Source organism: Apodemus sylvaticus, chromosome 2 (genome assembly GCF_947179515.1).
Source record: "Apodemus sylvaticus chromosome 2, mApoSyl1.1, whole genome shotgun sequence".
Lineage (NCBI taxonomy): Eukaryota > Metazoa > Chordata > Mammalia > Rodentia > Muridae > Apodemus > Apodemus sylvaticus.
The window spans coordinates 165,262,667-165,276,147 of NC_067473.1; the positions used below are offsets into that span (position 1 = coordinate 165,262,667).

General features: G+C 37.9%; 1 protein-coding gene across 5 annotated transcripts in view; it reads left to right on the forward strand.

Annotated features, from left to right (window-relative positions):
- LOC127679263 (C-type lectin domain family 2 member G-like) overlaps positions 1 to 8,013 on the forward strand; it is a 470,764-nt gene extending 462,751 nt beyond the window's left edge. For all 5 annotated transcript variants that reach the window (XM_052174987.1, XM_052174985.1, XM_052174988.1 and 2 more), the window contains 3 exons: positions 2,463 to 2,641; positions 3,203 to 3,309; positions 4,288 to 8,013. In XM_052174987.1, the coding sequence (XP_052030947.1) occupies positions 2,463 to 2,641; positions 3,203 to 3,309; positions 4,288 to 4,438 (437 nt within the window). In that variant the 3' untranslated portion in view covers positions 4,439 to 8,013. The remainder of the gene's footprint in view (positions 1 to 2,462; positions 2,642 to 3,202; positions 3,310 to 4,287) is intronic.
- The last annotated feature ends 5,468 nt before the right edge of the window (positions 8,014 to 13,481 follow it).

Below are 13,481 nucleotides of genomic sequence, written 5' to 3' on the forward strand. Positions count from 1 at the left end.
AGCAGGGATGACTTTTTGAAATCAAATACTCAAATACTTAACCAAAGGAGACATCTCCTGTTGTGCATGTGGAGCACCTGTCTGAAGTGCAGCTGTTTTATAACTAGCTGAGACATTTTGAAACATTTCTTGTGAATGTGGAGCTCTTGTCTGAAGTGCAGCTGCTGTATAACTAGCTGCAGGCATTTCTCAACTTCACTCTTTGAAAACATAACTTGTTTTCTCATTGAAATAGTTTTTATTAGCTAAAAACCACGCCAGCAATGTTTCATTTCTTTTTTTTTTTTTTGCGAGATTATTCCCAAGATTGCTTTAAAGACATGAAAGCTGTGTTCAAACTTTGCTATAGGATACATTCAAATTTAGAAAGAGATCTGTGTATATACAGCATGAGAAAGATCGGTGGCAAAGTTCCCGTTTATGTATCAGAATGAAAAAGACAGTATCAGAATTATACTGGTGTAAACACAAAGGATTATCCATAAGTCTTACTCATAATACTGTATAAGGAATGGTGGTGTGGAATTCTAAATGAAAAAAATTACCTTTTTGATTTTTTTGAAATGCCCAATATCCACAAGTGTGTTCCTTCAATTCCTAACTTGCTAAGAGTTTTTGTTATTTTAGGTTAACATTAATTTTTTTCACATGATTCTACTAAACTTGTTAAAATGCTCCCATATTTCACCCATTAGTTATGTCAGTGTGTTCTATTACATTTATAATCCTTTGTGTTTACACCAGTATAATTCTGATACTGTCTTTTTCATTCTGATATATAAACGGGAACTTTGCCATTATTAATTAATTTATTTACTGAATAGGTTCTTGGAGACTGATCCTTACATAGTCCAGTTTGAGGTCAAACTTGTAATTTATCCAAGGCTAGCCCTTGTACTCTCGATTCCAGCTCTAACACTGGAAATATAAAAGTATACCAACCTGTTTTTCTCCTTGACTGGAGCAGAAGTTGTACAGGTGGTTATGAATTGCCCCCTTAGGAGCTGGTATTAGGAAAAGAAAATGGGTCCTCTAGAAGAACATCAACTGTTCCTCACCCCTCAGCCATCTCTGCAGCCTCCTGCTGATCCCTGTCTGTCCCCATCCTTAGTGCTCAGTGTTGTCCTCAGTCCTAACCAGTCTGTTCTTATGGAATGAAATCTATGGATAGCTTTGCATGTTGTTTGCTTTCAACAAGATCTTCACTCTTTCTGTTTCTTGCTTCTTCATTGGCCATTAGTTCAGTGACTGGAGGACTCCATGCTTCCCTTTCCTCTAGTCTTCCATGAGCCATAGACATCAATACAGACCAGGACCTTCTATGAAGGGGTTTACAGTGGGTGAATACAAGCTAAATCTAGAGATAATTCATTTTCCTTAAACATTTCTTGAGACTGACGTTCTCATATTATATTCTTCAGGAAAAATACTCCAAGGAAATTGTCACGGAATGGTCTCTCCCGAGTCTCCTTCTAGGCCTTACTGCTGCTATGGAGTGATTGTGGTCCTCAGTGTAGCTGTAATTGTTCTTTCTGTTGCTTTGTCAGGTAAGTGACTTATTCTCCAAATTCTGTGGCATTCTGTCCATATTTACATTGCCAGTTATAGTGACTGACCACTGTGAGCCATGAATTATGGGCTGTAGAGAAAACACACTGGAAGTTCTCTGAGAACTTAGCTTCCAGCAGGAAGATAACTTGAAGGAACACAAAGGCCATGGTGTGCACAGGAGGCCAGGCTCAGCATCCCTGTGATGATGACATTCAGCAAGCTCTAGACAGAGATGCTGGGGACATAGGGCCCCTGGGGGAACTGTCCAAGGTAGAGAACAAGGAGAGGAAATCTCCAAAGAGGAACCTCAAGGAAGGGTGAGGACAGACAGAGAATAATATGTCCAGGAAGATAGAGTGTCTCCCCCTATGACCCATGGGTTTAGTTACCAGGCTCAACTGCATTTTGAAAGTATTTCAAATAGAATACTTCAAAGTACTTCAGAAATGAAAAGTTTCTGAAGAAATAAATTTATAGCACTTGCACTGTCCTCTTAAGTATGTAAATCATCCTTTAATGCAACGTGTCCACATGGTATACACAACTTACCCAAAGCTCTCTCTGTTATCTCAATTATCAGGCTGACTATTAATAATTGTCCACATAGGGTGCTTATTGCTCTAGTAACCCCTATTGTAGTATCAGTCACCCAAATCTCAGAAAGTGATGCTGAGTGATTATAGAAATGCACTTTCTGGGGGCCCTACTGTCAGTGAGCACCTGAGAGACAATGGGACAAAGGCCAAGGTGGGAGGCTTCTAGATAAAGGTCCATCGTGCTGAGGAGAGGATTCCTACAGATCAGTTAGGAAAGCTACAATCTAATTCACAGCACACAGCTGAGCTCAGGACAGTATTTCAAAAAGGAACTAAGCATATATGTTATAATTCATTATATTGTCTAAATTTTAGTAAGAACTACAGAACAGATCTCAATCAAAAATATCTATGCTGCTTGCCCGACCAAATGGATTGGATTTGGAAATAAATGTTTTTATTTTTCTGAAGACTTAAGTAACTGGACATCTAGCCAGACCTTCTGCAGGGAACAAGAGGCCCAACTAACTCAATTTGACAACGTGGAGGAGCTAGTAAGAAATGGGCAGGGATTGGTTTGTCTGTTTTTGTTTTGTTTTTTTCTGTTGAAAATTATATTACCTTGAGATAGAGTGGTTACAGATAAATCATGAGAAGGGATCCCATCCCAAGCACATGGACACCTGTGGGATATGTGAGAGTGTGCAATTTGCTGATGCTTGACTTCTGACTGGAGTCCTGAGATATTCAAGAAATATTCTCTCATGAAGTGTTCATAGTCAGCTGGAAGGACAGATATGTCATTTTCTGTGATACCTGGTGGTATATTCCTATAAGATGGCACATGCAAGATGACAATGGGTGGTTAACTCAGAATTAACTTGGCCACAGAGGAAGGTGCTGTTACATTTGGTACTTTGATTCAAATGAGGTAGTTTAGAATTACAGATGTCAAGTGGATCCACTGAGAACTGGAGACTAATACAGCTCCAAATTCTGTGACCTTCAGTTACACCCTCCTGTTTTCTCTAGAGGTAGCTATGGAGTGGAGAGACTCCTTGATCATCTGAAACAGAGAGACACATATATTTTTGGCTTTTTGTGTTTTATGACAGGAGTTCCTAAAGAGATACAAGGGGATTTTTGACTACTGGATCGGCCTGCACAGAGAGTCCTCAGAGGGCCCTTGGAGGTGGACAGACAACACTGAGTATAACAGCGTGTATGTTTTCACAATGTTTTTCCTTTTACTGTATTCATGTGTTTTGATGTGTGTGAGTTGAAGATATGTGAGATGAAACTCCATGTCATGTGAAGCCAACTGTAATGGGATGGAACCCTTGGGCTGGAGGTGTGGCTCAGAGGTAGTATGTTTACATGTGACAGCCAATCCCCTGGAAATTTCAAATCCCCCCAAACTTAAATCCTTTGGAGGCTTTCCTGTTTATTGACCACCATTTTCAAAGCCTTAACTTAGTGTGGTTTTACTCAAAATTTTTACCAAAATGATGGTGTCTGGTGGTAGCTATTTTGTGCTCTAGCTCCAACTTAAACCTTTTTGTTGTTGATAAATATGCTGTGTGGGATATAGACAAAGCCTCTGATGGGCAGTGGGGCTCTGATAATGCCAGAAAGCCACTGCAGAAACTGCAAACCTGAGATTCAGCAGTCCACTATTTGTATGGCTGCACCTGTTCAGGAAAGCAGAGACTTTAAGGACTGTTGGAACCTCCTCTAAAGTCTTATCATGACATAGCACCCATAACAGTTCTTGGACTGGAGCATAGCTGTTTTACTGTAATGGTAAATCACAGACTTAGTCATATCCACCTTTAAATTCCTTTAAGCAATTTACTAAGAAGTGGGTGCTCCCATATGTAAAATGCCTCAAAACAGAATTGAAAATCACCCTCAGTGAGGTCACTCATGTCTGCAGTTCATTTGAACATGGCAGCAAGCAACAGTCCAATGCCTTGTACATATATTACAGGATTCACCATGAACAAATGACAGAGGTGTAGTGTTCAAATCCTGTGTGAGATCATGAGAATGTGAGATAGTTGGTGTAAACTAGTGCAAATGATTCCTTGGGGACATTTTGATTCATAGTACGAAAAAGCAGTGGAGACTGATGAGATTTCATTGCAGGAGGAAATGCATTTCTGGCTCTACAGACGTACTGCTTTTGGTTTCCTTTCAGGGTTCCCATCCGAGGAGTGGAAAGATATGCCTACCTGAACAACAATGGGATCAGCACTGCCAGGATCTATGCAGATCGAAGATGGATCTGTAGCAAGCTCAACAACCATAGCCTCCACTGCCAGATTCCTTTTTCTTCTGTGCAGCTTTAACCAAGAGATGCTTCTTAGTCTGTTATCTATGGGTGTTACTCTTTCCCCTACTGTCCCACATTGCTATCAAAACGGATTACGAATATTTTCTAAAATCACAAATGAAAATCATCTTGGAGAGCTGCACATACAGGAGTTTACAAGATCATAGATGATTCTAAAAGAGATATTGGCACTCATTCCTTAAGCCTAAAGTACAACTAACGTTAATGACCCCCACTTTTATAATATGAAGTTTTTGTGTAGTGAACTCCTTCTGAATTTATGAGACCACAAAAGATGAGTCCTCCAATGTGCATGTGACCTTTAAAAATGAAAGCAGATTGGCTGGAGTGGTGACATGCATCTGTAATCGCAGTTACTTAAGGGTTGAACCTGGAGGGTCACGGTTTCACGAGTGGGGACTGAAAGCATGGAAATGCCTTAATAATGATAGGGAAGATGAGAATCAGTCTGTAGCATCCCATAACTTGGAGAAACATAGTACACACACTTTTCAAAATTCAAACCAACATACAGAACAATTTAAAAAGTGTGTGAAATTAAGATTTACTTCACACTCTGCAATTTAAATCATGAGGCACATTGGCCAAATGTTTCTCTACTTTAGTTTTCAATATTCCTGTTTCCAATTATATTGTTCTAAGCATTCATATAATTATTTACTTATCCTGTTCTAAGTATAATGCATTTTATAAGCAAATGCCATTTTAATTTCACCATTTTATTGGATTTGTTTTACATCGAATGTGAGTTAAACTCCTTAAGCATCTAATACTTAACTTTACACTAGCATGTATATTATTGGGTCTTTAAAAATCTATTTAAAATCTTACAGAGTTAGCTACCCCATACCGATGAGTCCCAAAAAGGATGAAATAACCAGTTAAAAAGCATCTCCTGATCTCTTCATCCCTTCTTCTTTTAAAAGACTATATATCTACTTGACATGCCAAAGGGGAGGTGATATCTATGGGAGGTCTTCAGGTCTCTGAGGAGAAAGGGATGGAGAAATGGGGGAAGCAGAGGGGAGAGGCACATATGGGAAGGGAGAAGGGAAGGGAAATTAACAAAAGAATGCAAAAACTCTACATTTGTACTGACTTTATTTATGCTTATTGCTTGTAAATATGTATATATTTGCCCTACTTCTGCTAGGCAGTTAACACAGAGACAGCACAGGCAGAGATCAGACAGGACCAGAAGGGATCAGCTCCCTGCTTACTATGAGTGGCCACGTGGATGCTGGAAATGGAGCAGGAACAGGCGCTCCTAACTGCTGAGCCCTCTTTCCAGCCTTCTTGTCTCCCTTTTATTGGCACTGCTGATCAAGCTTTGCAAAAGTAGCCAGTAGTTTCCTGCAGCTTTTGTAAATTTTATTTTCTTTTATGAATGTGGGTGCTCTTGTATTTAGAGCATATATGTTCAGAATTGAGAGTTCATTGTGGTAGATTTTTCCTTTGATGAGTATTTAATTTCTTTCTTTATTTCTTCCTCGACCAAGTTATCATTGAGTAGAATGTTGTTCAGTTTCCATATTTGTGTGGACTTTCTGTTGTTTTTGTTTTTATTGAAGACCAGCCTTAGCCCTTGGTGAGCTGATAGGGTGCATAGAATAATTTCAATCTTCTTATGTCTGTTGAGGTCTGTTTTGTGACCCAGTATGTGGTCAATTTAGGAGAAGCACTGTGAGGTGCTGAGAAGGTATATTCTTTTGTTTTAGGATAAAATGTTCTATAGATATCTGTCAAATCCATTTGGTTCATAACTTCTGTTAGTTCCACTGTTTCTCTGTTTAGTTTGTGTTTCCCTGATCTGTCCATTGATGAGTGTGGGGTGTTGAAGTCTCCCACTATTATTGTGTGGTATGCACTGTGTGCTTTGAGCTTTACAAAGTTTCTTTTATGAATGGGTGCCCTTGTATTTGGAGCATATATTTTCAGAATTGAGAGTTCATCTTGGTAGGTTTTTTTTCTTTGTGAGTTTGAAGTGTCCTTCCTTGTATTTTTTAATTGCTTTAGGTTGGAAGCCAATTTTATTTGACATTAGAATGGCTACACCAGCTTGTTTCATGGGACCATTTGCTTGGAAAATCGTTTTCCAGTCCTTTACTCTGAGGTAGTGTCTGTCTTTGGGGCTGAAGTGAGTTTTCTGTGTTCAGCAAAATGTTAGGTCCTGCTTATGTACCCAGTCTGTTAGTCTTTTTTACTGGAGAATTGAGTCTATTGATATTAAGAGATATTAATGAGAAGTGATTGTTGCTTCCTGTTATTTTTGTTATTCGAGTTGGAGTTATGTTAGTGTGTCTCTCTTTTTGTTTTATTAAAGGATGATTAATTTCGTGCTTTTTCTAGTGTGTAGTTTCCCTTCTTTTGTTGGTGTTTTTCATTCATTCATTCATTCATTCATTATCCTTTGGAGAGCTGGATTTGTGGAAAGATATTGTGTAAATTTGTTTTTGTCATGGAATACCTTGGTTTCTCCATCAATGGTAATTGAGAATTTTGCTGGGTATAGTAGTCTAGGTTGGTATTTGTGTTCCCTTAGGGTCTGTATGATATCTACCCATGATCTTCTGGTTTTCATAGTCTTTGGTGAGAAGTCTGCTGTAATTCTGATAAGTATTCCTTTATATGTTACTTGTCCCTTTTCCCTTACTGCTTTTAAAATTCTTTCCTTGTTTAGTACATTTGGTGTTTTAATTATTATGTGATGAGAGGAATTTATTTTCTGGTCCAAATTATTTGGAGTTCTGTAGGGTTCTTGCATGGTCATTGGCATCTCTTTCGTTAAGTTAGGGAAGTTTTCTTATATAATTTTGTTGAAGACATTTACTGGCCCTTTAAGTTGGAAATCTTCACTCTCCTCTACACCTATAATCCTTAGGTTTGGTCTTCTCATTTTGTATTGGATTTCCTAGATATTTTGGGTTAGGTGCTTTTTTTACATTTTTCATTTTCTTTGATTCTTGTTTCAGTGCTTTCTATTTTATCTTCTGCCTCTGAGATTCTATCTTGTATCTCTTGTATTTTGTTGTTGATACTTGAATCAATGACTCCTGACTTCTTTCCTAGGTTTTCTTGTCCATTGTTGTTACACTTTGTGATTTTTTTTTATTATTTCTACCTCCATTTTTAGATCCTGGATGATTTTGTTCAATTCCTTCACCTGTTTTGTTGTACTTTCCTGTAGTTCTTTAAGGGCTTCTCCCTGTTTACTTGTGTTCTCCTGTATTTCTTTCAGTGAGTTATTTATGTACTTCTTGGAGCCCTCTATCAGCATCATGAGCTGTGATTTTAAATTCAAATCTTGCTTTTTTGGGTGTGTTGTGGTATCCAAGACTTGCTGTGTGGGAGAATTGGGTTCAGATGTTGTCATGTTGCCCTGATTTCTGCCGGTAATGTTCCTGTATTTGCCATTTGCCATCTGGTTATCTCTGGTGTTAGTTGGTCCTGCTGCCTTTGGTGGGTGCTGCTCCCTCCTATGTGCCTACAAGCCTGTCTCAGCACTGACAAGCAGACAAGAGAGAGATCAAGCAAATTCTTTTAAATAAACAGTAAAAATTTACAGTTGAAGCCTCTTTGTATTTTAATATGAGTCCTGTTAGTAAAGCAAACCTGTCTGATTTTTCTTAACAAGAGTCCCCAAGCTCCATCCACTGTTTGACTATGTGTGTCTGCATCGATCTGAGTCTGCTGCTGGCTGGGTGAAGCCTCTCAGAGAGTAGCCAAACTAGACTCCTGTCTGTAAGCATAACTATCATTAATAGGGTCAGGAATTGATGCTTGACCATGGCATTGGTCTCACATTGGTCTGGTTATTGGTTGGATACTTCCCCAGTCTCTGATCCATGTCCAGTCTTGCATTTTTTTTTTTTTTTTGTAGACAGGATAATTTTTTTTTTAAATTCTCTTTACATCTCTGCTTACTGCCTGCTTCCTGGTAATCTGCTCCCATAATCCTTCCCTCATCTTCTTCTCCTTTGAGCTGGTGGAGGTCTGCCCTCCCAGGCACATCAAGTTTCTGTGAGGCTAGATCGATCCTCTCCCACTGAGACCAGACAAGGCACCTGATAAATTATCATATTCGTTAAGGTGTTCAGAATTGTATTTCTAGTCATGCTAAATACTAATGTAATGAATCACAAGAATAAGTCTTATTTATAACCTCCTCTTTTATGTTTTCAATTTATAGTCTAAAACAAATAAGCAAAACCTGTTGTGGGTGGTCTTGGTGCTGTTCTTTTGAACCAATTCCCTAATGAATAAAGCAGCCAATCACTGGGTGTAGTCGCCTGTGACTACATGCTAACAGCCTGGTTTCCCTGGAAGAAGGGGTGGGGATAGGAAGCAGGGTGGCAAGAGAAACACTTGGGGACAAGGCATGATTTCTTGCTCAAGGCTCAAACTTTAATGAATCTCTCCCAAGATAAATAGACAGGCCCAGACCCTCCCCTAAAAGCTGGAACTTGGTTCTACTTGTTCTGCAGGAGGCTGGTGTCAGGTGACTGGGCTACTACTATTCTTTGTGAACAATGGGCCAGATCCTCAAGGGCTGGTGGAGGGGTCACAATTCCTCCCTTTTCATTAAAGAAAAACCAGTGGATAAATATCCATCAAAAGGCTTATAACCAGAGAGAGAGAAGTATTGACCATAATTCCTCTTAAATATTATATGATGTCTTTTGCAGAGGAGGGGTGATAGGCTCCCTTAAAATATAAGGACAGCCCCTTGACATCAACCCCTATGCAATTAGGTGTGCTTCTTAGGAACTCAGGGCCAGAAAACATGGTCCTTCCTGTGCGGTGCTTTGCCTCACACCTCTTACTGGTGCCCATGTCTGCTCTATTGGCAAACACACAGAGATCTGAGTTCTATGTGGCTAAAGTAAATGCCCTGCTAATGTCAGCTGGCTGGCCCTCAGAGCACACCTCTCTTCAAGTCCAGGAGAGCCACTGAGCTGTGTCTGAAAATGACCTAATTGAAACACAAAAAAAGAGATTAAGAGGGAAAACTTCTTTGTCTCTGGAAGGCCCATGGTATTTCATTTGGTTGGAAATTAGTACCTCAGGAACAAAATATGACTTGCAAATTAACAGCTTAAGGACAAAGAGCCTACCTTCCCAGTGTGGGAGAAGCAGCTTTGAGAACACTTTTTAATTAGTCATACTTACTGGAAGATTCAGGATCTCGGCTTACCTGCCATACCCATCTTTCTGGCAGCCATCGGGCTCTGTCTTCTTTTTAAGAAAAATTACAAACAGAACCTCTTCCCCAAATTACAACAGGGTCTGGGCAATTTCATGTATTAGTTAAAGGGTCTTGCCATTTAACTATGGCATAAAAATTAGAAGGGACAGGATGTCAATGGTGATCTGCTGCAGACTAACTTTAGCATCAGTTTCCAAAAAATCAAAACAAATAAAACAAAAGCAAGGTGTGCTTTAGGTCATCTTGGAGGGTACAGTTTCCCCTTCTTTGTTTTAAAAAGCCAATTTTTAAGAGTGTGAAGTGCGCACTCAACAATTCCTTGGCCCATTGGGTTATAAGGAATTCCAATTTTATTATTAATACCAAATTCTTTATAAAATGATATAAGGTTATTGCCAGTGTAGGCTGGTCCATTGTCTGTCTTAATGACATTAGGTAATCCCATGGTATTAAAGGCTTGTAAATAATGAACAATTACATTTTTCGAGCCTTCTGCCAAATGCAGAGAAATGAAAAGAAATCCTGAACAAGTATCAATGCAAACAAACAAACACACACATACACACACACACATATACATTTACATATACATATATATACACACATGCATATACATATGCATATACATATGCATATATATATTAATTTTCCAAATTCTGCATAATGAATTACATCCATTTGCCAAATATGATTAGGCATATAAGGCCACATGGATCAACCCCTAAATGGGGAACTGGAGATAAGGTAAGGCGGCAGTTAGGGCATTGTTTCAAAATCATTCTTGCTTGTTCTTTGGTGGTTTTATATCAGAGCCTTAATGTGGCTAGAAAGATAGAACTTATTATGATCACATCTAGCCAATTCAACAGGTTCTAAAACTAAAGCCTCTCCTATTAGAGCTGTCAATGTAAAGATTGCCTTCAGCTAAAGCTCCAGGATGACCAGAGTGAGTTCATATATGGCCATTATAAAAGGGAATTTTTCTAGCAAGAATGATGTTTTGCAATTGTTAAAACAAAGATCCTGCTGCTGTATTAAAATTAAATGTGCCACAGGTTTCTAATAAAGGGACAGATTCTGCAACATACATGCTATCTGTAAAAAAGATTAAAAGTACTATTTATAGGTTGGAAAATATTTAATACCGCTGTCAGCTCTGCTGACTGAGCTGAGAGCCCAGGAGTTTCTATAACTACCTATTGATTATTATTAAGATATCCACCTCTTCCTTTGGAGGAGCCATCCATGAAAATCAAAAGAGCATTATGCAGTGGCTGTAAAGATGTCATATTAGGAAATACAACCTCATGCATATATAAAAAACTTTATTAATTTATCTTGAGGATAGTGGTTATCTAGAGTTCCTTCAAATCTTATTTGAGCAAGTAACCAATCTGTGCTATGCTGCTTCAGCCAAGTATCTTGATCTACATCAAAAGGCTGAATAATGATATTTGGTTCTTTTCCAAAATAAGTTAGTGCCTGATTCCTTCCAAGCACAATTATCTGAGCTACTGCCTCATAATATGGCAGGATATTATGTTTAGGAGGCACCCTCAGATGAATCCACATAAGAGGAGCCTTTTGCCACAATACTCCTATAGGTGAATGAGTCATTTTAATTTTTCCTTTAGACTAATTTTTCTAAGTTAGCTTAACAGTCTCCAATTTATCTGTCCCATAAGTTCTAAAAGCTTGAAGTAAGGCAGCTTATTTAATCTGGGACATTTGACAATTAAATTGTTCTCAATATAGCTTTTCTGTTACCATTGTCTGGGCACTCAGCAAGCCCACAGTCAACATTATCTTCAGTACCACACCAATTACTCTGGAAGCTAGAATGCTTCTGCAACTAGCAGAAATGCTTCTGCAGCATTATGCAGCAAAAACAGACATGAATTCTTCCCCAATATTGAGTCAGGATCATGTCTTATGCCAATAAGTGAATTCTTTCATCTAATCTAGGCATCAGTATGCCTGGTTACAGGATGCCATATACACTTAGGAAGGAGTTCCTTGGCATCCAGATTCAAAAATTTTCTTAAAAATATACAAGCATAATTTAAATGATATGCACAGGGATACAATTTCCCCTCTCTTTTCCTTTTTTAAGTAGGTATTATTTTAAAAATTTTTTATATTACCTTGTCTTTGAGGATTGTAAAGAATTAAATTGTCAAAGACATCTCAAATGTTTGATAACTTTTGTTCATTAAATGGCCAGTTCCGTTGTCTGTTTTAATATAAGTTGGAACACCAAGCATATACCATAATATAGGCAATAACTATGTAATTATAGGAAATAAACGTAGCATTTTTAGTTGCTTTTCTTGTTAGAGCAGTTGCAACTAGAAAGCCTAAAAATGAATCATTAGCCACATGTACATATTTTAATTTTCTGATCAGAAATATGAGTATCATTTATCTATAATAATTAATTAAGTCCTCTAGAATTAACACCATTATGTGGTAGAGGTAGCAATTGAGGACATCAAGAACAAGTCTTTATAATTTGATGTGCACAAAAATATAAAATTATTTTTAAGCTGTCTTTGTTGATGATATAAAGAATATGCTTGTAGGGCCAATTGTTTCTACATAGTCTGCCTGGGACACAAATTTTATGTGCCTTGCCTTAAAGGGTCTTGTCCGGGAACCTTTTTAAAGATTAATTATATATAAGTATACTGTAGCTTTCTTCAGACATGCCAGAAGAGGGCATCAGATCTCATCGCAGGTGATTGTGGGCCACCATGTGGCTGCTGGAATGTGAAATCTTATATTTTATGATTGAGAACCTAGCCTTTAACAGCTGAGCCATCTCTCTAAGCCCTGGATCAGCTCTCAAATATCCAGAGGACAGTCATTTAAAGAAAGTATCTTTTTTAACTTGAATTATATTTGCATAAACCATTGTAAAAATTAAGAATTAGCAGTACTAAAATAAAGGAACAATTTTAAGCAATGAGCTGTATATATATATATATAGTAAGCCATGATATATATATAATATATAAAGGCTTGATTTTTAACATTTTAAAAATAGCAGTTACTGGGGATGGAGAGATGGCTCAGAGGTAAAGAGCACTGACTGCTCTTCTGAAGGTTCAGAGTTCAACTCCCAGCAACCACATGGTGGCTCACAACCATCCGTAATGAGATCTGACTGAAGACAGATCTGAAGACAGTGTACTCATATAAATAATAAATCTTTAAAAAAAAAATAGCAGTTACTGCACCTAATTTAATTATCTGTGCTGAAGCAAGGGGAAACTCAAATAAACATGTGATCTATTTATACGAGCTTTACTCCCACAGGAGATGTAGGATATGTAGTCCTTATAGGATGTATGTATAGAAATATAAACTTTGAAAAATCTAAGATCCTAGCTTCTTGTATTGAAGCAGAGACAAAACATTTCTTTCTTACATAAGTTAAGGCTATTAGCCATTCCTTGAGGAAAATATCTTAATGAAATTGCTCTGTTGTTTCTTTTAAAGTTAGCTCATGCTCTTTTAAAGTTAGAAGCAAATGCTTTTACCACTGTACCAATAATCTTGTGAAAAAATAGCAACAGGCCCATTCTGGCCACAGATGCTTTTAACCTTATCACTCTTAAAATCACCCCAGTTACAAAACATGCCAGGAATCATGAGCTTCCAACCAGACTGCAAACTGCAGCCAATGGCACACTGGCAATCCTTATTGTAACTCTTAATTTTCTCTTGCAATATTAGAGTATAACTATAACTTTGGAGAGTAAAACCCAATTTTAATCAATCTATTTTCTTTAAAATCAATGGCAAACACATTACTTCCACACCATAAAAT